This window comes from Rhinoraja longicauda, chromosome 3, assembly GCF_053455715.1.
Source record: "Rhinoraja longicauda isolate Sanriku21f chromosome 3, sRhiLon1.1, whole genome shotgun sequence".
Lineage (NCBI taxonomy): Eukaryota > Metazoa > Chordata > Chondrichthyes > Rajiformes > Arhynchobatidae > Rhinoraja > Rhinoraja longicauda.
In genome coordinates, this window is record NC_135955.1 from 40,884,636 (window position 1) to 40,911,274 (window position 26,639).

Sequence of the window (26,639 nt, forward strand, 5' to 3'; positions counted from 1 at the left end):
ACCAATGCTGCCTGACATGGTACAGAAGCATGAATCCAATTCAAATAGGCACAGTGTTGGAGTAAATCACCGACCGGGTCAGGCAGCATCTCTGGAGAAAAAGAATGAGCAATGTTTAAGGTTGGGAGCCTTCTTCAGATAAGGGGGGGGGGAAGGTGAAGAGCTGGTATAAATCAGGATCTGATCTTTTCATTGGTTAGCTGATATGCGAAACATCTTGCACACAAAATGATGTAAATCGTACAATGAATGACAGAAATAAAAAGTGTTATCCTTGTTTATGATATTATGCATATGCATATACATAAACCATAAAGGTCGAATCGCCTTTACGGTTTATGTACATCATGTGAAAAATAAGATGGAGAGAAATAGAGCGTTGCTTTAAATCAAAGTTGCTTCTGATCCATGAGAAGAAACTTTGAGATCTATTTATCTCTATCTTGCCTCTCTCACGCGCGCGCACACACACACACACACACACACACACACACACACACACACACACACACACACACACACACACACACACACACACACACACACACACACACACACACACACACACACACACACACACACACACACACATTCATATGTGTGTGTTAAACTTGTGCAGAGTGTGTTTGAGCAATACAAGGGAAACTGCACAAAAGAGGGGGCTGGGGTGGAAGGATGGGAGGGAAATGGGCAGAAACAGTAAGAAATAATAAATTCAGAGAAATTAAGCAGGGGGAAAACATTTAAAAATAAAAATAACAACAAAATGTGAGTTGATAGATGAGATATATTCTGCATTTTAATGGTTTCATCACATATACTGTTCCCCCACAACACTGATTACTGCGAGAGGCATAGCGAACGGCTGGTTTTGCCTACTAAAATGGTGGCTGTTCTGCTCCTTTGCGTACTACACTTCAGTATAGGCGATTTCAACGGAGTGGTTCATCTTGTTACTCTAGTATCTTTGATTCATAGCCCCTGCTCCCAGCTCTGACAGTGCTCTGTGTACCTGACCTTAACTCTTGCTGCACACACCAGGAGGTACATGTGACTCTTCATTCTTGCAGAACTAAATTAGCTGCTGAGAAGCTATCATCCCATGGGATTGGGGACTGCTGTTCTGTCCATTTCACCCAATCTTAATAAAAAGAAAATCTGAATTATAATGTAACTAACGCATTGCTATCTATGTTATTTCTGAACATTTAAAGTAGATGCCAATGTATGATTTACACCACTAGATAAAAACTGTACCTATTTGTTTTCAAAATGTTTTGAAGCATTTCTCGTGTGCACTGACTACATTTTGGAAGAAAAGTGCTTCATTATTATTGAAACAGGTTAAGGCATGCTGGTGTCATATAAATGTAAGTCTATTTGTTCTTAGAGTTGCATATTTTGAAATCACTGAAGTAATGTAGGAAAATTACTTGCTAGTGTCTATGTTTGAATAACAGGAAATTTGAGGAATGAGATTTGTATTAGTACTTTAAAAGTATATTCTCAATCTCAAAATATTGATGAGCATGAAATACTTCTCAGGTTAGTTAAGTCTTATTATTAATAGATAGGAAGGTAGGCTGTTAATTGAAAAAATATCTACGTATAATTGTTTGAAAAATGCCAAAAGTGCTATTAATATTTTCTTGAATCATCCGTGCCACTGGGTATATTCATAATTTGCTGGTCTTTTGGATTGTGTGTTTAAATCCTGGAGTGGGATTTGAATGCAATCAGACAACTGAGTGAATATTGCATATTGAAGTTTATTATAGTGAAGTTCAGTAAATGCATTGACTGATTAATAGTTCAATTTTTGATTCACGTGGCAAATAAAAGAATAGCAAATCAATGAGTTATAAAGACAGAATAAAACCCTTTAAATTTGAATTCTGTTATTCCAGCTGCTCTGAATAATACGTGCTCTCTGTAACAATGCGATGGAATCATTTATTTACTTTGGGCAAGATAAACTAATAGCCGTTTGAATGAAAGATAAAGTTACAGAAAATAGTAATAAAATATTACTAAGTTCTATTTCTGAGTCGTCAATTACAAGCTTTTGAATAAAATTGATATTGTGCTGTTTGCTTAAAGGTGATTTGCATTTCAGTAATAGTACTTGAATCCATTATTAACTATTCATTTCTGAAATATGTTGGCTGTTGCAAAGATCCTTGAGATACATTAAGGAATACTAAATTCACAGCACAAATGGAGCTGGTAAAACCCTCATCTGTCTTGGGGCAGTCCAAAACTAATATAATTGCCGTGCTATCTTCCTATGTTCTAGTATGTTTCACTGCTTCAAATGTTTAGCAAACTTTTCTGTTAATAAAATGTTTACAAAACAGAAACCAGCCATTTGGCCAAGAGGTTCATGATGGAGCTTTTACTACACACAAGATACCTTGCTTTTCATTTGACCCCATGAATGTGCCATTTATATTTATTCTCCTATTTACATAGCTTTGCAATTACTAATGTGTGTTACTCATGTGCTACTTGTGCCCCATAATACTACTCTTTCCACTAATGGGAAATTCATGTATTTGTCAAAATATTTCTAATCTATTCATGCCTCTGCTACTTTTTCCCAGAGGATAAAAAAAGTTATTCGATCTTTATGTACAACCATTCTGTTATGGTATAATTTTAATATCTAACTTTTGCATCACCTCTCTATTTAAAATATGGAGACTAGAATTCTGTGCAGTATTCCAGATGCAATCCAAGTACATTTTGATACAAATTTAACATTTCAGCTTTTCAGTTCATTGAACAGCCCTTGTTCTGAAAATAGTTGTTAGCCCTCCAGTACCTGTTTAATTACGTTGATGATCCATTGCTGAACTCTGAATCAAGAAGAAATAGTTGCCGTTGTTCACACTTTTGAAAAAAACCTTCCCTTCTCAGCTTTCCCTGTTTATTGTACCAGTTTCTAGAATCGCTCCACTTAATTGGATCTCTGGTATTCTCCATGTTAATGCAGTTCAGTAACTTTACTCAGCACTCCATTTTTGTGTAACCAAAAGGTGCATAAATAATGTTTTATAGCTCTATTTATAAAATTGATAGTATTGTTGTCTTTTAACAAAGTTATTCACTTGTACAAATGAATAACCTATTTAATCTTTAGCTTGTATATCCCTTTCATTGAGTTTCCATTGAGTATACATTTCTATTTTAAAATACAATACATTATACTATTTACATTTTCCATCTTTAGTGTAAGCAACAAATTTACTTTGTACTGCAGCTTAATCCAGATTCACACCTCCAGATTCAGGGACAATTTTTTCCCAGGCAACTGAACCATCCTACCACAACTGCGGTGTTGGCTCGAAGGGCCGAATGGCCTCCTCCTGCACCTATTTTCTATGTTTTAACTAGAGAGCAGTCCTGAACTACTATCTCCCTCATTGGTGACCCTCAGACTATCTTTACTGACATTATCTTGCACGAAACACTGTTCCCTATTTCCCTAGTTTCATGTATCTGTACACTGAATGGTTCGATTATAATCATGTATTGTCTTTCTGGTGACTGGTTAGCAGGCAACAAAAGCTTTTCACTGTTCCTCGGTACACGTGACAATAAACTAAACTGAAATTAATCTCTATTTCATCTTATTCCTGGTCTCTCCCTAATCTCAGACATGAACTATTTACTATTGCTGGTCTACTTTCTCTGCAAGAAACTTTGATGCAATTTAAAATTTAAGTAAAGATTATCCCCTCAATGTAGCCTTCCCCTTCTGAGTTTTACCAGTGCCTCAAGAACACTTCTGTTTCTGTGTAGCTGCAGCAAGAGATTGATTATTACCTTCTTAAAATTCAGATACTCGCCTCTAAAAGTGTTTCTCTTTTTATATTCTTCACTTTGCCAATTGAGGAATTTTGTTGTTGACTTAATAGCTGCTTACATCTCTGTCAGCACAATTTTTCACTGGCATCATTCTCTTGTTTTTAATGTTTACCTTATTTCCATCCTTTTGAAGTTGGTGAATCCTCGTTCTGTTGTGGAACAATACCATTATTAATGATGCTACTGAGTTGCTGTTTCATTCTTTTGGGTTCAATAAGATCATGGCTGATTTGTTATCTCGGTGCTACTTTCTGCACAGTTTAAAAATAAGGGGTAGGCCATTTAGAACTGAGATGAGGAAAAACTTTTTCAGTCAGAGTTGTGAATCTGTGGAATTCTCTGCCTCAGAAGGCAGTGGAGGCTAATTCTCTGAATGCATTCAAGAGAGAGCTAGATAGAGCTCTTAAGGATAGCGGTGTCAGGGGGTATGGGGAGAAGGCAGGAACGGGGTACTGATTGAGAATGATCAGCCATGATCACATTGAATGGCGGTGCTGGCCCGAAGGGCCGAATGGCCTCCTCCTGCACCTATTTTCTTTTGTCTATTGCATCGATAGTGGGGAAGATGCTGGAGTCGATTATTAAAGATGCCATTGCAGCGCATTTGTAAAGCAGCGATGGGATCGGTCAAAGTCAGCATGGATTTATAAAGAGGAAATCATGCTCGACTAATCTTTTGGAATTTTTTGAGGATGTAACAAGTAGAATGGATAAGGGAGAGCCAGTGGATGTGGTGTATCTGGACTTTCAAAAAGCCTTTGACAAAATTGGCACATGGTATTGGAGATAGGATATTGACATGGATAGAGAACTGTTTGGCAGACAGGAAGCAAAGTGTAGGAATTAATGGATCCTTTTCAGAATGGCAGGCAGTGACTAGTGGGGTGCCATAAGGCTCAGTGCTGGGACCCCAGTTGTTTACAATATATCTTAATGATTTAGACGAGGGAATTAAATGTGACATCTCCAAGTTTGTGGATGACAGAAAGCTGGGTGGCAGTGTGAGCTGTGAAGAGGATGTTATGAGGCTGCAGGGTGACTTGGATAGGTTGGGTGAATGGGCAGAAGCATGGCAGATGCAATATAATGTGGATAAATGTGAGGTTATACACTGGTGGCAAGAACAGGAAGGCAGATTATTATCTGAATGGTGTCAGATTACGAGAAGGGGAGGTGGAACAAGACCTGGGTGTGCTTGTACATCAGTCACTGAAAGTAAGCATGCAGGTACAGCAGGCAATGAAGAAAGCTAATGGCATGTTGGCCTTCATTGCGAGAGGATTTAAGTTTGGGAGCAAGGAGGTCCTACTGCAGTTTTACAGGGTCCTGGTGAGACCGCACCTGGAATATTGTGTGCAATTTTGGTGTCCTAATTAGAAGAAGGACATTATTGCTATTGAGGGAGTGCAGCGTAGGTTCACCAGGTTAATTCCCGGGATGGCAGGACTGACGTATGATGAAAGAATGGGTCGACTGGGCTTGTATTCACTGGAATTTAGAAGGATGAGAGGGGATCTTATAGAAACATATAAAATTCTTACAGGATTAGATGGGGTAGATGCAGGAAAAATGTTCCCGATGTTGGGGGAATCCAGAACCAGGGGTCACAGTTTAAGAATAAGGGGTAGGCCATTTTGGACTGAGATGAGGAAGAGTTGTGAATCTGTGGAATTCTCTGCCACAGAAGGCAGTGGATGCCAATTCACGAGATGTTCTCAAGAGAGAGATTTAGCTCTTAGGGCTAAGGGGATCAAGGGATATGGGGGAAAAGCCGGAATGGGGTACTGATTTTGGATGATCAGCCATGATCATATTGAACGATGGTGCTGGCTCGAAGGGCCGATAGCCTACTCCTGCATTTATTTTCTATGTTTATCTTATGTCTCCTGATAGCTTTAAAAATCTGATGAGGGGATGATTAATGCTGGAGCTCAAAGACGAGAATTTTCCAATTTAAAAACTGAACACCTGTCTCTTTCTCTGTACTGCTCAATATGTTGATTAGTCTAGTCATGCCTCTGATGACCAGGTACTGCAGAATCAGTTCCTCCTGTTAAAATGCAAAACATTTATGGTTACTCCCCAAGTACAGACACTGCTTCACAGTGGTTTCAGTTGTGAAGATCCATGTTTACCTACAAATCAGATCATGAGGCCTCCTAAGGTGCTGTCCAACTGCAATGAACATTACAACCCAGATTTAAACATAGACACGAGGGGAAAAGAAATCCTAACCAGTCGGCACAAGCCATATGTCCCATCATTGACAATTTCTTCCGTTTCAATCAGTTTTTGCCATTAAAACATTGAGATTTTTAAAGTAGTGAATAGTCAGTTGTGCAGCACAGGAACAGGCTTTTGTGCACCATGACCACACCCATGTTTTTGCCCAGCTACAGTTATTCAATTTGCCCACATTAGTACTGTATCCTCTATTTCCTGTCTACATAAACGTTTGTGTAGACATAAATGGCTCTTAAATGTGGTAAACAAATCCAATTCCACCACTACCTCTGGCAGCATGTTCCAGAGATCACTCCGATCCTCTTCAAACATCGTCCTCTCACCTTAAACATATCTCCTCTGTAAGCCTGATTCTATTACAGACTATTATTCTCTATTATCCTTTCTGTTGTACATTTCAATTCTTGATCACCATTATTTTCATTATGAAATTTCCTCATTTGGAAATGCATGGAAGGTTCATTTTAAATTAAGATGTTAGTGGTTTCAATTTTCATTTTAGCATAAATATTAATTGTCTTTAAGATATTGGAATGAACAAGTTTAAATTTATGTTATCTTACTCATTTGTATTTTTTTTCTGTTTTTATTATTTATTTCTAGGTGGCGTTGATACTTCCTTTCAATATCACCCAAGTCCGCATGTGCTACCTTTCATTGAAGATAGTGATAAGGTGAGATGTATAAAGTTAATTTTGTACTTTTTTTTTAAAAAAGCATAAAATGTGCCATTTTACATTGCAAAGTGAAGCCTAAAGGAAATGCACTTAATTATCACATTAAAATAATACAAAAATTGTGTCGGGTAGTTTTCAGAAAAGAATCGGATTTTTATTTCTATTCCTGGGAGAGTTATTGAATGCTTTTTATTGAATGGTTGTTAATATTTAATTTTTAAATTACCATCTACACTACCATGTTAGTTTAAATACAATAGTGTATTGATACTTTAATATTTTGCAATTGCATTACAAATTTCAGATTGTATAGCTAGGAAAAACCACATTTGCTTGTCTCACTTTTAATTACCTCGATCCCAAGAGCATTTTCTAAAACATGATGAATTTTTGAAATTTCCAAATTCCTAGAGTTTAAATTTTAAAATTTAATTTTGAAGTTAATTTGAAGGGAATGTACGCTACTTGTCCAGGCTACATATGTCACATATACCTGCTTGTCTTTGTTAAGCCACCTGGAATGACAGCTGTCCTTGTGGTGAAGGTATTCCCAGGGTGCTATTGAATAGGGAATTCCAATATTTGATCCAGATGAAGAAGCGATCATATATTTCTAAGTCTGGATGCTCTGTGACCGAGAGAGGAACATACAGTAATTATTTTATCATTTGTTTGCTGCTCTTGTGCTTCTGGGAGATGGAAGTTCTGGCAAAGAAGCTTTGTTGAGTTGCTGCAGTGCACAATCTGTCAATTTCTGTCTTGAATCTGTTTAATGAAACTCTAAAGATTTAACACCAACTGGGTGAAGTCATTTCTTATTCTTGTTGAGTTGCTGCATTCCACGAGGCAGCATTCCTTCACATTTCTGATTGTCTTGGGATGGGAAGGTTTTAAGGAGACGAAATAGATCATGACTTATATTTCACAGCATAATGAAATTTAGAAGGCATAGATAGAGTGGATGTTGAAAGGATGACTGGTGGGAGAGTCTAGCACCAAAGGTCATGGCCTCAAAATTAAAGGGCGCTCTTTTAGAAAGGAGATGAGGAGGAACTTCTTTAGTCAGAGGGTAGTTGATCTGTCAAGCTCATTGCCACAGAGGGCTGTGGAGGCCATGTCAGTGGATATTTTTAAGGCAGAGATAGACAAATTCTTGATTAGAATAGGTGTCAAGGGTTATGGGGAGAAGTCAGGAAAATGGGATTAGGAGGCAGAGATCAACGGGTCAGGCAGCATCTCTGGAGAAAAGGAATAGGTGACGTTTCAAGTCTGAAGAAGGTTTTCAACCAGAAATGTCACCTATTCATTTACTCCAGAATGCTGCCTGACCCGCTGAGTTACTCCAGCATTTTGTGTTTTTCTTCAGTATAAACCACCAGTTCCTTCCTACACTTCTTTAATTTCTTCTTGTATGACAAAGTTTTCATCCCAGGAATCAATTTAGTGAATTTATCAGGAATGAAGTGCATTCCCAGCCTCTGACATATCCTGAAGGCACAGTGGCTGAATCAGTTAAGGCTCCGATCAATTGTCACCTCCAAGTTGTTGATGTTGGGTGACCAGTAAATGGTAATGCTTTTGAATATTAATGGAAGGTAATTTGGCTCTTGTTGTAGATGGTCATGGCCCTGCACGATGAATGTCATTGATCTGGCTGTGCCTAAATGATGTCCTGATCCTGCTAGCAAAGTCTTCATTATCTGACCAGTTGCAAATGAAATTGGACATTTTACAACCAGATTATTTTTGGAAATATTTAGCTGTGTGGTTGGAAGGGAACCAGTAGATGCAATATATCTGGATTTCTAGACACATTCAGTAGACTGCTACAAAAAGATATTGCATCGAATCAGACAGTACAGGATAGAAGTAGGCGTAGGGGATTGGCCAACTCATGGTAAAAAGTTATAGAATAAATGAATCGCTTTTGATTTCGTGAACAGTAAATAGTGATGTGCCATGGAGATCAGTGCAGGGGTCTCAATTTACGATCTAATCTGATGTCTTGAATGACCAAATGTACAGTGGCCAGATTTGTTGGTGAAACAAGATAGGTGGCTTGCAGATTGTGAAGAGGGAACAAATAGCCTGCAAAAATATTTCGATGGGCTAAGTAAATGGGCACATTGTTGGCAGATGAAAAAAAATTGAGGTTATTCACTTTGGAAAGAAGGATGCATAAACTATTATTTAAAGGGTGTACAAATATGAACTGTTGTGGAATGGAGGACAGGAGATAACTCGGAAGGCAAACGGAATGTTGGTGTCTTTAGTGTGGGGTATAAAAGTGGAGATTTTGATATAGCTTTACAAAGGCTCATGAAAGTTCACCTGAATAATGCATACATTTTTGGTCTCCAAATTTAAGGAATGACTAACCTTGCATTAAAGGCAGACCAAAGAAGGTTCAAGAGTCAAGATTATTTTATTGTCAAATGTCCCAGACAGAGCAATGACATTCTTACTTTCAGCAGCACAATAGAATATTTTAACATAGTACTCTGTAAACAATGTAATAAGCAAAAAAAGTTCAGTGTGTGCATGCACGAATACACACGCAGTGCAAAAAGACTAAACTAATGCCCCCAAGTCTATGTAGTCAGAGCTTATTTGGAGGTTGTAGTGTTTAATAGTCTGATGGCTGCAGGGAAGAAGTTGTTCCTGAACCTGGACATTAGTTTTCAAGTTTCAATATCATCTTCCTGATGGCAAGAGTGAAATGGGTGTGTGGCAAGGGTGGTGTGGGTCTCTGATGATGCTGGCTGCCTTTTTGAGGCAGCGACTCCTGTAAATCCCTTTGGTGGGGAGGTCAATACCCATGATGGACTGGGCAGTGTACACCACTTTTAGCGGCCTCGTTGCCGAACCAGGCCGTGAAGCAGTCAATAAGCTCTCTACTGTACACCTGTAGAGGTTTGAGAGTCCTCTGTGACATACCGAGTCTCCGCAAGGATGTATGAAGAGAAGTTGAGCAAATTGGTCATATACTCATTGGGGTTAGAAGAATGAGAGATGACTGGGTGTCAAGTGGCACAATGAGTAGAACAACTGCATTGCAACAACAGAGAACTGGATTCAATCCTGACTCCTGGTGCAGACTGGAGCTTGCACGTTCTCGCTCTGATCACTTGTGTTGCCTCCAGGTATTCCAGTTCCCTCACACATTCCAAAAATGTGCAAATTGTAAATTATCTTTCATGAAGATGAATGGTAGTTAATAAGAATGTGGGTAGAACAATATGGGATTAATGTAGGATGAGTGTAAATGGGTGGTTAATTTTCAGTGCAGATTCAATGGCCCGATGGTCCTATTTCCATGAAGTATCGTTCTGTTATCCTATGATCTATTATTCTGCTAGGATGGATGCTCAGAGGATTTTTTTTTCTCTTGGGTTGTTATCTAGTACTGGGTGGTGTAGTTTCTGATAAAGAGTCACCCAAGATGAAGGAGATAAGGAATTTATTGAGGTTTGTGAACCTTTGGAATCGTCTATTGCTGAGAGCTGTGAAGGCAGAATCATTAAATATATTCAAAGAAACAGTCACTTCAACTATAAGGAAGTCACGACATATGGGAAGAGAACTGGGTATGGTATTAAAGCCAAGAATAGATCAGCCATAATTTTTGATTGAATGTCAGAGCAGTCTTGAGGGGCTGATTATCTTCCTTCAGTTTCTAGAGTATGTTCCTTTTATGTTACATTTCATGCAAAGTAACCCCTTCTGTGGTTAATATTAACCTAGTCTCACTGGAGGGTCAAATAGACAAGAAAAAAACCCATGATAAAATCTCTGTTTCCTAATACCTATTGCAGGCAAAAGGTCAACTTAAATCTACTAAGCCATGCAATAAATTAATTATTGAGCACTAATAATACTTTTCAGATCATAATGTTAGAGGTGTACTTGCTACCATCCCAACAGATTGTCTGCCATCTTTGGTAGAGGTCGCCATTCACACCTAAAATATATTGCTTGAGTGCCTTGCAGTACATTGAATGAATGTGTTTTGTTACCAGGGAAATGTACAACCCCCTGCATTGCGAAATCCAAATTCTCATGATCCCAATGCTTGCCTGAGAATTTCTGAATCTTCTCACGGTGCTCATACATTCTGGGTTTTTTCTTTAAAATAATCTTATCTCAGTAAAGCCATTCTCCAAGCATTCTACAGATGATCAAGTTGTTTAAATAAGTAAAGTTTTCTGGAAAATGTCTATCCTGCTGTATACAGTGCACTTTCTGTAAGCATCCTAAAACAAAAACTGCAGTTGATGCTGAAGGGATGGAGGATGGGGTTTGGGTGTGAAGAAGGGAAAATATAAAATTGCATGAGTAAAAAGTTTCTAAAATAAAAATCTAAATTTGATCCAGTGAATTGTTAACATCCAACAGATCCATCAGAATAACTGTTCTGTTATGGTATATATTTAAATTGTGAACAATTTATAAAGTTGGGGGTTGTTGCTGCTGGCTTAAAAGCAGTTATGATTTGACATCTCTTTTGCATCGCTAGCACACTCAGCCATGTAAAAGTGCACTGTATATGCCAAAAGGATCTTTGTCAATATTCATCCTGAGCAGGTGTATTACAGAAATGTGTGTGTGCTATCTGGGCTGTCGTCGGGATGCATATCAAGACAAACATTGACTGTTGCTGGAAGAACATCAATTCAGTGAAAGATGCACTTTGGTCTGCTGGTAACTTGTTGATCTTCCATTGCGAGCATATGTCTGCAAGAAAATGCTGCTGACAGGCACATTCCAAGGTGCAGGAATACATTCAGGGAGATGCACTGTGCAGCCATGGCAGTGGCTGAAAGGGTGCAATCTGCTGCCACTGGACGTCAAGGGGCTGATCACTGTGTAACAGCCTCTCAGATGCTCATTGTTTAAGAATAAAAAATTAGTGACATTGGCATATTGTAAGGGAATTACTAGATTGCTTGGTATGGTGAATAGATAATAACATAACCTCAATGATTCAATTATACTTTATTGTCACATGTACCTAGATACAGTGACCTGATTGTTTATTGTATATATTATGAATAAAGTAATTTTGGGGGGAAAAAATGAGATGCTATATCGCTGCACGAACATAACATTGGCGAGCAAATGGGGAGAAAGAAACACAGGGATCTGCTATGATTTGATGGACATATTATCATTTTTACCAGCTAACAGCACCACCATTTGTGTCAAAGGTAGACACAAAATGCTGGAGTAACTCAGCGGATCAGGCAGCATCTCGGAGAGAAATAATGGGTGACGAGACCCTTCTTCAGACATTAGAGTATCTGATAGTTCCATGATTCTCACCACTCACCCCCTTTCTTTGCCAACTAAACACATCCGTTTCACAGCTTTGCCTCATTCTGATGACATGAATATCAGCCTGAAATGTTTCCCCTTTCACTCTCCATCGACACTGCATGACCTGATAAATATTTACAGCATCTGCAAGTTTTTACTTTGCTTTGTAAATGCAAGGAACGACCTGGCATTTGAATGTCAGGCTTAAATAATGCATTGCAAGTGTAACTGTTGAGTGCTTTTTAACATGACAGACAGGCATTCTAACCCCACACCTACCCCCTTTTCACTCCCCTCCCTTCTCTTCCTCTTTCCCCACCCTCCTCTCTTTCCCCACCCTCCTCTCTTTCCCCACCCTCCTCTCTTTCCCCACCCTCCTCTCTTTCCCCACCCTCCTCTCTTTCCCCACCCTCCTCTCTCTTTCCCCACCCTCCTCTCTCTTTCCCCACCCTCCTCTCTCTTTCCCCACCCTCCTCTCTCTTTCCCCACCCTCCTCTCTTTCCCCACCCTCCTCTCTCTTTCCCCACCCTCCTCTCTCTGTCCCACCCTCTCTGTCCCACCCTCTCTGTCCCACCCTCTCTGTCCCACCCTCTCTCTGTCCCACCCTCTCTCTGTCCCACCCTCTCTCTGTCCCACCCTCTCTCTGTCCCACCCTCTCTCTGTCCCACCCTCTCTCTGTCCCACCCTCTCTCTGTCCCACCCTCTCTCTGTCCCCACCCTCTCTCTGTCCCCACCCTCTCTCTTTCCCCACCCTCCTCTCTCTGTCCCCACCCTCCTCTCTCTCTCCCCACCCTCCTCTCTCTCTCCCCACCCTCCTCTCTCTCTCCCCACCCTCCTCTCTCTCTCCCCACCCTCCTCTCTCTCCCCACCCTCCTCTCTCTCCCCACCCTCCTCTCTCTCCCCACCCTCCTCTCTCTCCCCACCCTCCTCTCTCTCCCCACCCTCCTCTCTCTTTCCCCACCCTCCTCTCTCTTTCCCCACCCTCCTCTCTCTTTCCCCACCCTCCTCTCTTGTTTCCCCACCCTCCTCTCTCGTTTCCCCACCCTCCTCTCGTTCCCCACCCTCCTCTCGTTCCCCACCCTCCTCTCGTTCTCCACCCTCCTCTCTCGTTTCCCCACCCTCCTCTCTCTCTCTCTTCCTCCCCTCCTCTCTCTCTCTCTTCCTCCCCTCCTCTCTCTCTCTCGCTTCCTCCCCTCCTCTCTCTCTCTCTCTCTTCCTCCCCTCTCTCCCTCCCTCCCCATCCTCTCCCTTTCCCCACCTTCTCCCCACCCTCCTCCCTCTCTCTCTTCTTCCCCTCCTCTCTCTCTTCCTCCCCTCCTCTCTCTCTTCCTCCCCTCCTCTCTCTCTTCCTCCCCTCCTCCCCTCCTCTCTCTCTTCCTCCCCTCCTCTCTCTCTCTCTCTTCCCCTCTCTCTCTCTCTCTCTTCCTCCCCTCCTCTCTCTCTCTCTCTCTCTCTCTCTCTCTCTCTCTCTCTCTTCCTCTCTCTCGCTCTCTCTCTCTTCCTCCCCTCCTCTCTCTCCCCTCATCTCTCTCTCTCTCTCTCCTCCTCTCTCTCTCTCCCCTCCTCTCTCTCTCCCCTCCTCTCTCTCTCTCCCTCCTCTCTCTCTCTCTCCCTCCCCGTCCTCTCCCTTTCCCCACCCCCTTCCCCATGCTCTTTCTTCCCCCTTCCTCTTTCCTCTTTCTCCCCCCCCCCTCTTCCCCCTTACTCTCATCTCCCCCTTACTCTCATCTCCCCTTACTCCCTTTCTTCCCCCTACCCCTTTCTCTCTCTTCTCCCCCTTACCCCTTACTCTTTTTCTCTCCTCCCCCTCCCCTAAAACCATTTAACAGTCCAGTACACAGTTGTGACCCGGGGGAGGGAGGCGCGGTTTCAGCGGCCGTGAACGTCACGTCACTGCGCGGGCGAGTCCATCGCCTGTTGTGCGGTGGGAGGTCGGAGTGAACCAGGCGGCGGCAGCGGTGGGGCGGGTCGGGTCGGGCCGGCCGGGCTCCAGCAGCATGCGGGAGCCGCGAAGAGGACGGGAGACAACGCGAGTAACTTGTATACAATAGGTACGGATAACCGCGACAGAATGGAATCATTAATAAACTTCACTTGACCTCTCTCCTCCGCTCCGTTCGGTACTAAAGGACTCGCATGGCTGTCAAGCAGTTTCATGATTAAAAATAATAAAACAAAACAAACGAGTTTATTCCCTGGACCAGGCCTGGGCATGTGTTGCTGAAAATATCTTTAACTCTTTATCCAGTTGCGGCCGCTCGCTGCTGGGACTGGCGGCAGCCGGTGGTCGCGTTGCTGCTGGTGTTGGGACTGGTGGGGGTCGGGCGGCTGCTGGTGTTGGGACTGGTGGGGGTCGGGCGGAGCGGCTCCGTCGGGGGGGGCTTTTAAATTAAAAGGTTGCCGACGGTTGGGGCGCGGGCGCTCGCGCGACCGCCACCCCGCGCAGACAAACAATCCGTAGCGGCCCCGGGCTGGTGGGCGGGACGGACCTTACGCCTCCCCGATGAACTAACCATTTGGTCGGTGGGGTGTGATGGATGTAACTTGACGTCCCATCCTTTCTTGGTTTCTGTTTCTTTAATTTTTAATGGAGATTGGAGTGAGTGAGGATGGAATGACTGCAGTCAGCAGTAGCGAGGTTCCTATTTACTTATCTATGCGGTGTATTATATCTCAATTGCGCGGCCCACCTTATCCTGATCGGAACATTTTCTTAAGACCACATTTTGCTTCGGATGCATAATTTCATGCAATCTGCTATAGCAGTTTGAAGGTGTTATTAGCGTGACAGTATATAAAAACAAATAGGGGGGAAATAATTATTCTTTCTGTACGTATTTGATTTTTATGTTAGTACTTGCCCATTCTGCTTGATTACAAATATTCACCGCTGGAGTTATCTAAACTGAAATGATATCCAATAATATTTTCTTCAAGCTTATACAGAATAAACCTTTTAAAGATACATTTGAGGAAGTATCTCTAATTTTAAGTGTGAAAGAAGATGACATGGTGCCAGAATTTACAATCAGTGATGAACAGTGCTGTTTCATTACATTTAATATCTGCCCACATTTCTTTTGACTTTTGTACAATTTTATAGCCATTTGAAATGGCATAGAGTCCGAGAGCTTTGCAATACTTAGGCCCACCTTGACCATGTGGACCGAGTTTGCAAACTAGGTTGGTTTCATGTGCCTGCATTTGGCCCATAACTCTCTAACCCTTCCGTTGCAATATCTGTCCAGATATTATTTTAAAGTTGTAATTGTATTCGCTACTAAAGCTTCCTCTGGCAGCTCATTCCAGATACGGATTAGCCTCTGAATAGAAAAACTGCCCATGAGGTTCCTCTTAAACCTCTCATCTATCCTGAAGCCACCTAGTTTTAGAATCCTTATCCTAGGAACAAGATCATGAGCGTTGACTAAGGCGACAAAATGTCCTATCCATGTTCCTCATGTGCTAAAGGTGCATTTCCAATCTACTGCGTTGCGGCCCTTACACTTTTATAAAATGCACTTTCTCTGTAGATGTAACACCCTTTATCTGCACTCTTCGTTTTATGATATAATTTGCCTGGGTAGCACAATGGTTTTCACTTATATTTCGGCACACGTAATAATAATAGTGCAATTCAATCATGGGCATTTTGCCTAATCACATGCTATGAAGAGCCATAGGACATTTTATTGAGTGGACAGAGTGGAATTGGGAAGGTGTGTGTGTGATGGTGTCAATCTGATCCTAGTTTATGAATCATCTTGGTTCAACTCATGACAGTTGTCAGGGAGAGGAATGATATCAGTGGCTAAACCCCAAATATCACCTATTTATGTTCTGCAGAGATGCTGCCTGATCTACCGAGTTACTCCAGCACCATGTGTCTTTCTTTTACCTAACTTTCTGGAATGCGCAGACGTGGAAGTATTAAAATAAAAATAATACACTTCAATTGAAATAAACACTGAAATGAGCATTACAAAAATATATATATATTAATATTAATTAAACATGTCTGTTCTGGAGAAGAATTTCCTTTGTCAGATCTAGGCATAATTGTGAAATTTGATGGGTTAGAAATTTGCCAGTGTATAAACTTCCATTTGAGCATGCCAACTAAGTGTGCTGGCTGAGAATTGCTGCAGAGGAATGGCTGGCATTTACTTGCAACATTTAAGTTCATCTTCAAATATCTTTATTCCATCCTATTTCCGGCCTGCATCCAAGACACTTAACACACCTTTTAACTCTGCAATAACTTTCAGTTTCCAGGCCCACATTGCCTCATATTTACCATTGACGTCCAATCCCTTTACACCTCTACCCCCCCCCCCCCCCCACCAAGTCTTAAGGCCCTCAGTTCTTCCTTGAACAGAGACGCAATCAGTTTTTCTCGACTAACACACTTCTCCGCCTGGCAACTTTGACGACTGCATCGGGGCTGCCTCCTGCACCTGTGCAGAACTTGTTGATTTCATTTACTTTGCCACGAACCCTACCCTCAAATTCACTTGGACTATGTCTGACATCTCTGTTCCCTTTCTTGATCTCTTTGTCTCCATCACGATACAAACTATTGACTAACATCTACTACAAACCTACCGACTCCCACAGTTATCTGGAGTACACTCCTCCCATCCTCCTCTTGCAAAGTCGCTATCCCCCATTCTCAAGTTCTCCATCTCCGCGGCATCTGCTCCCAAGATGAGGCTTTCCATTCTAGGACATCTGAGATGTCATCTTTCTTTAGTAAACATGTTTTCCCCTGCTGTCATAGATGGATCCCTCGCCCATGTCTCTTTGTCCTGTAGTTCTGCTCTTGCTGCTCCAATCACAGACGGATCAAGGATAGAATTTCCCTGGTGCTCATCTTTCACCCCACCAGCCTCCGTATCCAACACCATCCTCTGACGTTTCCGTCACCTCCATCGTGATCCCACCACCAGTCATATTTCCCATCCCTACCTCTTCCTGCCTTCTGCAAAAACCGCTCTCTCCGCAACTTCTTGGTTCACCTATCTTTTCCCACCCACACAATACTCTCACCAGGTACCTCCGCCTTCAACTGCAAGAGATGTAATACTTGTCAATATGCCTCCTCCCTCACCTCCATCCAGGGACTCCAGCAGTCTTTCTAGGTGAATCAGCGGTTCATGTGCACCTCTTCTAACCTCATCTACTGCATCTGATGTTCCAGGAAATGGCCTTCTGTACTTTGGCGGGCCTAACGTAGACTCAGACCATTTTTCCTAACATTTGCGCTCGGCCCGATCATGCCTATAGAATCTCCTGTTTGTTAATTATTTTAACTCGTCTTCCCATTCCCATACTGACATTTCCAGAGTGAGACCACACAAACTGGAAGAACAACACCTATTATAATTGGGTAGCTTATAACCCAATGGAATAAACACTGAATTTGTCAATTTTAAATAATTCCATAACCACCCCCCCTACCCCCTCCACTGTGCTCCACCTGGACTTGCACCTATTTCACCCCTTCCCCTCCCACCTACATTCATTCCTTTACCTTCACATTTCGTAACTCTTCAATCCTTTAGTTTCTTTTCATCTCTGGCCATTGTCCACCATCTGCCTATCAAAACTACCCCCCTCACCAGTATCAACCTATTTACTTGTTAGGCTTCATCCAGCCCCTCCTCTCTTGCAGTACTCTTCCCTCTCCCCCTCCCCCTTAATCAGTCTGAAGAATAGTCCAAACCTGAAACGTCACCAATCTATGCTCTCCAGAGATGCTGCCTGATCAACTGAATTACTCCAGCACTTTGTCTTTTTTTTAAAGTTTAGATAAGTTGGAAAAGAGTAAAACACAGCACAAAACAGCATAGCATCATGTCTGTGCTGAACACGATGCTAAGTTAAAGCAATCTACCCTGCCAGCATGTGATCCATATCTTTGAATTGCCTGCATATTCATGTGCCTCATGTTCAAAGCCTTTTAAACAGCATTATCATATCTGCTTCCAACACAACCCCTGGCAGTGAGGTGCCTATCACTCTGCATAAAAACTTGCCCTGCACATCTCTTTTCAACCTCTCACCATGAAGTTATGTCCTCCATTCTTTGACATTTCTTTAACACTTTGACTGGGAAAAAGGATTCTGACTGTACCCTATTCTGCATTAAAATTCAGATTAGTGCCATTTTCTTAATTTTCTAGTGTGGTGCCTTTTGGGCACGGTAATGGGTTGATTCATTTGTTTGACACACTGACTAAGAATAGTGAGAGTTTTGAAATATAAAGTCGAAGGACCTGTAGAGAGCACTTTCATAAAGAAATGTCTTCCCGTGCATATTATAAATATTCATATCACATGGTTATCTGGAATGTGGGATCTTTTTTGTCAGCTGATCTGTTTAGAATTGTATGTTAAGCAGTGCTATAGTTGCAATATTGATTCTTAAAACAAACTGTTTATTGAGGGTAGACACAAAATGCTGGAGTAACTTAGCAGGACAGGCAGCATCTCTGGAGAAGGAATGGGTGACGTTTCGGGTCGAGACCCTTCAGTCTGAAGAAGGGTCTCAACCCGAAACATCACCCATTCCTTCTCTCCAGAGATGCCGCCTGCTCTGCTGAGTTACTCCAGCATTTTGTGTCTACCTTCGATTTAAACCAGCATCTGCACTTATTTCCTACACTGTTTATTGAGGGCTTTGGTTTTACATTAATACAATGCTGATTATATGTGTACATACACAAATTGCCACGGGTGGTTCATGTGAGTAAACATACAACATATTCAGGATATTCCTTTTTGTTACATAGGCATTTTTTTCATTTCATCTCACAAGCATGCAAATTAAAAGCTGGAGTAGATCTTTAGGCCCTAGAACCTGTTCTATCATTCAATAAAATCCTGACTGATTTGACTGTAACCCCCATTTTATATTTCTGACAACCCCAGTAACCATTCACCCTCTTGTTTATTGGGAATTTAAAAATAGTCAAGGACGTTCCTTTTACCATCTTTTGAGGAAGAATTAAAAAAGCTCCAGACCATTGGGAAAAGAATCACCTCATCAGTTCTAAATGGGTCATGTCTTATTTTTCAGTGGTCTCTAGTACTAAATTCTCCCAAAATATAACCGCTTTTCATGTTTACTGCCAATTCCTCTCAAGTAGTTTGATGTCTCAAGTCTCTACAAACAATGAATTATAAAAATGTGTAGTGTCCTAGATAACTAAAAATCTTTAGAATTTTACTATTCTGGCGGCAGTAATCTATTGATTTAATCTGTAATAAAAAATAATAATATCCAGTATATTTCTTCAGATATCATCACTGAGTTTTACAATAAGAAACAACAATCTGTCTAGCATTGAATGTATTTATTAGCTTAGTTGAGAGCTCAGAGTAGCTAATAAATACATTTGAATATTGTTTTTTAGTTTGAAGATAGCAGATGGAGTCTGTATCAAATTCAGTATTAGTGCAAAGCAAACTTACAAGGAGTTACATAAATCCTGTTCTCTGTCAGTGTCTTCAATCTGTATTGGCTGCTGCTTGATTTCTTTATATGGCCTCGTGGGCATATGCAAAAGTGCAGATGATGAACATAAAACTGCACTATTATATGTTCTGAATCCACATGGGAGATTTGTCCTGGATATTTAACCATCATAAATGTTGATCTTTATTTAAAGTACTTGGAAAAATGGTAATCAAACAATTTTATTTTAACTAGTGTAAACAATTTTACTTTCTTCTGAGTAACCAGTTACTTAATCTATTTGATGTTTTGTTTGCCTGGAATACAATTGTCCTGTGATGGTGTTTTTATGGCAACAGGTGACAGTTTAGCATATATCATTGTGCAGCAGAAACGATGGTAGGGTTTAAGAGGTTTTTAAATGAATATGCAGAGAATGGAGGGACATGGTTTGTGCAAACAGATGAAATTAGTTTATCTAGGCATCATGTTCGGTACATAGATTGTGAGCTGAACTGCCTGTTCCTGTATTGTATTGTTCTATGTTCATATTAAAAATATGTCTACCTTCCTAACTACACACTTAAACCAGCATCTGCAGTTCATTCCTACTCATATGTGTCAGAAATTGATGAAAAACTTAGTTTTATTTAAAAAAAGTTTAAATGATAATTTTACTTTAAAGGTAATCACCTTTATTAGAAATTATTATGCACTTTTAATTTTTAATAAAGCTGATAAGTATAAAACATTCTCTCTCATCACTGTCACCCACAAATTGAGAATTGGTCAATCTTCACCATAATGTACACAATGACGTGGCTTCCACAGCCGTATGAGGCAATGAATTCCACAGATTTGCCACCCACTGGCTAAAGAAACTTCATCTCTATTCTATAAGTATGTTCTTTTATACTGAGGCTGTGCCCTCTGGTTCTAAACTCTCCCCTTGCTGGAAACATCCTTTCCACATCCACTCCATCTAGGCCTTTCGTTCTCAAGTATGTTTCAATGAGATCCTCCCCTCATCCTTCTAAACTCCAGCACGTACAGGCCCAGAGCCTTCAAATGTGCCTCATACGTTAACCAAACATCCCTGAGATCATTCTCATGTCTTTTTAAGTTGGAAAGGGATAGAACGCTTCAAATGTCATTGAATATTCTTATCTGCTTGTTATGTTAGGAGATATAAGTGAAGTTGTACAGCCTTTGTCTTTTTTCTGTCCTTTACATTCTTTAATTCTATAGAATGATTCTCCAATTGATAAATGCATAATTAATTTTTTTTCAAATTTGTGATTACATATTAATATTTTGTATCTGTATATTGTAGATGTTTAAAATCAAATGTGTAATTCCCAAGCAAATCCACTTCGTGGTAATATTAGGTCTTACAGAGCGATTTCCAAACACACAAATACATTTCTAAATTATACATTTGATTATAATTCAAATGTGAATTCCACATTTAATAATTCTTTATCATGGCGTAAAATGTTATCTTAGTGAACTGTAGACATGTCTTTATTATTTAATAGATAACTGTCTGCTTATTCAGATTAATTTTCAGCTGCATAATCTAAATGGCAAAGGTTTCTGAATTTAGCACATAATTCACAATTCTATATGCTACATTTGGGGTTAAATACAATAACATGGAAGAATTCTGAAAACTTTTTTCAACCTGTATTCATTTTGTAATAATATTTTTCTCTGTTGGTTGAAACTAATTTCTGGGGCTTGAGTCAAAATCATAATAACTAAATATTTAACACCACAAGTCTATTAAAAATAGATGTGCCATTATTTTGCTGCTGTTAGGCATATCATGTGGAAATTCCTACAGACAAGCAGGCCAAAACAACTTCAGCTGAATGGAAAACAGAACTAAGTGTATGGTTATTTTGTTGTCCATTATTGTTTTTGTATTGAGTATACACAACTTTGAATTTAGGAAGATTACACTGCCATACGTATTATAAGAAAATAACTGCAGATGCTGGTACAAATCGAAGGTATTTATTCACAAAATGCTGGAGTAAATGCTGCCATACGTATTTGTCTGTGGTTTCATTGCCTGATCATTGGAAACTTTTTTAGTGATGTGAATATATTATCAAAGAATGATGAATCTTTCCTCTGAAATATAAATGCAGCTTTATCCAAATATAGCCAAGTCTGTATTTAACAAAGATACCAGAGGACAAATATAGACCACTCGACTCTAAAAACCGTAGTAGGGCATGGGTAAATTTCAGCGCCATTTTAGTAGGCAGATTCTGTGCTAGACTGGGCAGTGTTCATAACTCTCTGCGATTTCTTCGTATATAAAATGTTTGCAAACAATTATTTTTGTTCAACTTCTTGGATAAGTTGATAGTTGACATTTATAACTATTTCTTGAATTGCTGCTGGTTCGTGATCTTTAAACTTTGGATGTTACTGATTGAATATTTGCACTAGAGATCCACTCTGTCTGTATCTGGCCAATTGATCATATTTAATGAACTGTTCTTCTTTGCTTTCTCTGTTAATTTTAATTTCACCTCCACCAGCTGTATCTCTTTTTGTTTTATTTTAAAAAGTCATGAAAGCAGAGATTAGGCATTTGTAAACAATAGAACTCTACTGTATCCACAATATAATTGAAAAGGCATTTAACAATACTTAGAGCCAAGAAACTTTGAATTGGTGAATTGATTAGTTAAAAATCCTTGACAGCCATTGAAATGACCAATGCTGCCTGACGTGGTACAGAAGCATGAATCCAATTCAAATAGGCACAGTGTTGGAGTAAATTACCGGGTCAGGCAGCATCTCTGGAGAAAAAGGGTGGGTGATGTTTCAGGTTGGGACCCTTCAGACGGGGGGGGGGGGGGGGGTGAAGAGCTGAAGAGCTGGCATAAATCAGGACCTGATCTTTTCATTGGTTAGCTGATATGCGAAACAGTGCAACCCTGTATATCTCGCACACAAAATGGTAAATCTTACCATGAATGACAAAAATAAAAAGTGTTATCCTTGTTTATGTTCATTTTTGAATTATGTAAAATTGAAGGGGGTTGGTGCAATATACTGCCAACCCACAAATGTGTCATTATGAGATATTCACATTTGAAAAATTCATAAATCACAAAAAAACAAGGTGCCTATGTTATTTGACCAACCTATCGGTTGAATTTAAATATGAAATGTTTACAGTTGTAGGATAGTGGCCAAGGATCGTGTTAATGCATGTAACTCATTTTTCACAAAAGTGAGGGTTAGCACTATATTGCCCCGACCCCCTCAATTATATGTTAAATTCAAAACTAAACTATGGTAGCAATGTACATTTTTTCATGTCTAAAGCTAGCGCTTCTGTATCAGTGTTGGTATGTATGCATTACATTTTATTACACTAATATAGAATGAAAAGAATGAAAACATATCTTGATATGTGTTCATAGTTATTTTATTCACCATATTAGGATTTCTGGAAATAGATTTGATGTCACTGATTGTGAATGTGTATGGGTAGGCACTGATGAAATGTATGTGAGAGAACAGTGGTCATGATAGGGAGAACCATGTGCTGAGAAGTGTGTGCATGACTGATATATATATAAACAAATAATAAGAGAAAATCACAAGAAAGAAACTATATATATATATATATATATATATATATATATATATATATACACGACTGTGTTCCTGCATTCGACACCAACACCATTGTCAAGTTTGCAGATGACACAACGGTGATCGGGCTGATCACCAACGGGGATGAAACAAACTATAGAGCGGAGGTGCAGAACCTGGCGGACTGGTGCTCGGATAACAACCTGTCCCTAAATACCACCAAGACCAAGGAGCTGATCATCAACTTCCGTAGGTCACATAACGGGGAATATGCCCCGATCTCTATCAACGGGGACAGTGTGGAGAGAGTGTCCAGCTTCAAGTTTCTGGGCACTCACATTTCGGAGGACCTAACATGGTCCAATAACACTGCTGCGCTGGTCAAGAAGGCACAACAAAGACTGTTCTACTTAAGAACACTGAAAAAGTCTGGTCTAACCCAACAGCTGCTGACGACCTTCTACCGCTGCACCATAGAGAGCATCCTAACGCATGGCATCCCTGTGTGGTACCTCAGCTGCACGGAGGCAGAAAGGAAAGCTCTACAGCGGGTAGTCCATAGAGCTCAGAGGGCCATCGGAACACAGCTACCAGACTTAGAGGGCATCTACAACACACGATGCCTCAGAAAAGCCACCAGCATCCACAAAGACTCTTCACACCCCTGCAACAGTCTGTTCGAACTCCTTCCATCGGGCAGACGATACAAGGCCTTCTACGCCCGCACCTCCAGACTCAGGAACAGCTTCATCCCCAGGGCCATAGCTGCTATGAACTGGTCCTGCTGAGCCGGATGGCCACAACGCATAGATCAACTTGCACTTTACCCTGTCCAAAACTGTTACAACTGTTTCGTTTCGTTGGGTTGCTGCTGTCTAAATTACTTAAATTATTGCATCGTATGGGAGGCGCATTCCCAATCTCGTTGTACCCCCGGGTACAATGACAATAAAGATGTATTGTATTGTATATATATATATATATATATATATATATATATGTGTGTTGATAGATGAGATATTTTCTGTATTTTAATGGTATCATCACACATACTGTTCCCCCACAACAATGATTACACAGCGAGAGGCATAACGAACGGCGGCTTTTGCCTACTAAAATGACGGACGTTCTGCTCCTTTGCGTACTACACTTCAGTATAGGCAATTTCGACGGAGTGGTCCATCTTGCTCCACTCTATTATCTTTGGTATTTTACTCCTGTCTCAATTTTGCCCCAGCTCCAAATCCTAAAATGTGGTGGTCAATTGATTTGGATTTAGTCAGCTGAGCGGCCTGTGACTTGTAGACAATGAGAAAACAAAAAAAAGTATTGGTAAATATGGTGATTTTTAGCATATGGTCATTAAACGTAATCATGTGAAAGACAGTGAAGATTTATTTTGATGGTGTCAATTGACCTACAGATTTATTATTTCATAATTCTTTGAACTGGGCCATGCAAGAGCAATGCAGCCAGTCCTGCATGCCTGCTTTTTAATGCAGTACTGGAATTATTTTGTTATCAAATATTGATACAATTCTCTGCATAAATCTGCCTGACAAGTATTGCATTCTGTAGAAGGGCCTCAACCCAAAACGTCACCCATTCCTTCACTCCAGCGATGCTGCCTGTCCTGCTAAGTTACTCCAGCATTTTGTGTCTACTAATGCATTCCTGATGCTGATTACTTGCTACATAAAAAGGTTTGTCCTCGTGTTCCATTAGTTCTTTTGCCATTTAGATCTGCATCCAGAATGACATTTTTAACTTTGATTAGAATCATCTGTGTTACATAGAAACATAGAAAATAGGTGCAGGAGTAGCCATTCATGGCGGTGCAGGCTCGAAGGGCCGAATGGCCTACTCCTGCACCTATTTTCTATGTTTCTATGATCATGGCTGATCATCCAGCTCAGTAACCTGTACCTGCCTTCTCTCCATACCCCCTGATCCCTTTAGCCACAAGGGCCACATCTAACTCCCTCTTAAATATAGCCAATGAACTGGCCTCAACTACCTTCTGTGGCAGAGAATTCCACAGACTCACCACTCTCTGTGTGAAGAAATGTTTTCTCATCTCGGTCCTGATTCGCTGTTCCACTGTGATGATATCCAATATGCAATGACAGAGTAATAAACAAATATTTCATTGTCTTCACAGAAGAGAACATAAGTAACTTTTCAGAAATATTAGAGAACCTAGAATTTAATGAAGGTGACGAAATGAAAGAAAGTAGTATTGGTAAAAAAAATAATGCTGATGAAATTAATGTCGCTGAAAGCCAGTAATTCGCTAGGTCCTGATAATTTGCTTCCCAGAGTACAAAAGGAAATAGCTGGGAAACTGTGAGTACTGTGTATTAGTTGTCATTTTCCAGAATTATTTAGATTAATGAATAACTCCCACAGATTGAATGTTGACAAATGTACTCCATTATTTGAAAAAGGGAGAAATATAAAGGGGATCTACATTCCTATTAACATATGTGTGAGATAAACTGTTGGAGATTATTATAACAGGTGAAATGACAGGCCTCTTGGAAAACAGTGGAATTAGACAAAGACAAAATGGAATTTTGGAATTTGACAAACCTGGAGGTTTTTGAAGATGATCTTGTAGAATAGATACGAGAATATCAGTTGATGTGGTAGACCTTGATTTTTAGATGACCTTTGATAAAAGTTTGCCTTGAAAAGCAAAGAACATGATATGGGTATATTCTGTTGGCATGGATTGAAAATTCGGGTACAACAGTGATCAGTGTTTGTACCTCAGCTATGTTTAATATAGATTAATAATTTGGTTGAGGAAAAACCTCAAAATTGCCTGTCCATTCCCTCCACAGGTGCTGCCTAACTCACTGAGTTCTACCAGCACACCGTATTTTGTTCAAAATTATCTCACGGCCTGAGAGACTGAGTGTGGGGAGGATGTTTCTTGGCTGTGTTGTCTAGAATGAGGGGTCCTGGTCTCAGGTTGCAGGGCAAGAGATGTAGCACTGAGATGTGGAGAAATGTCTATGTTCTTGGTCCTCCAAAATATTCCAAATGGAATTTAAACTGGATGTGGCAGAGTATGGACTGAAGCAAGAAGGGCTTCTTGGAGAAGAAGAGCTGCCTTAAATTTAGTTGCGTCTGGTTGAGTAACTATAGTAGGGTGAAGACTATTCCATGCTATAATTGTGCGAGGGAAGAATGAATTGCTATACACATCTGTCTTGATAGCTGGTATCTCAAATTGAATCGAATGCCCTCGTCGACTCCTGATAGGTTTGGTTTGATGTACAGACCTCCCAACCCTTCCGAATTTGGCGGAAAGTTTCCGCTTTCTTATTTCATTTCCGCCATTCCGATTTCACCTCACATTTTTCCGCAAAACAAATACCTCGCTGCTCGCCTCGCGCCGCTGTCCTCGCCCGGCCTCGCCTCGTCGCTGGCCCCGCCTCGCC

The 26,639-nt window shown here is 40.6% G+C and overlaps 1 protein-coding gene across 4 annotated transcripts in view; it reads left to right on the forward strand.

The window, feature by feature from the left end:
* LOC144591950 (E3 ubiquitin-protein ligase RNF38) overlaps positions 1-26,639 on the forward strand; it is a 129,831-nt gene that overhangs the window by 25,751 nt on the left and 77,441 nt on the right. For 3 of the 4 annotated variants that reach the window (XM_078396006.1, XM_078396007.1, XM_078396008.1), the window contains exon 2: positions 6,718-6,788. In XM_078396006.1, the coding sequence (XP_078252132.1) occupies positions 6,718-6,788 (71 nt within the window). Of the gene's footprint in view, positions 1-6,717; positions 6,789-14,020; positions 14,159-26,639 lie in introns of those variants that run through there. The other variant, XM_078396009.1, reaches the window with a different exon arrangement.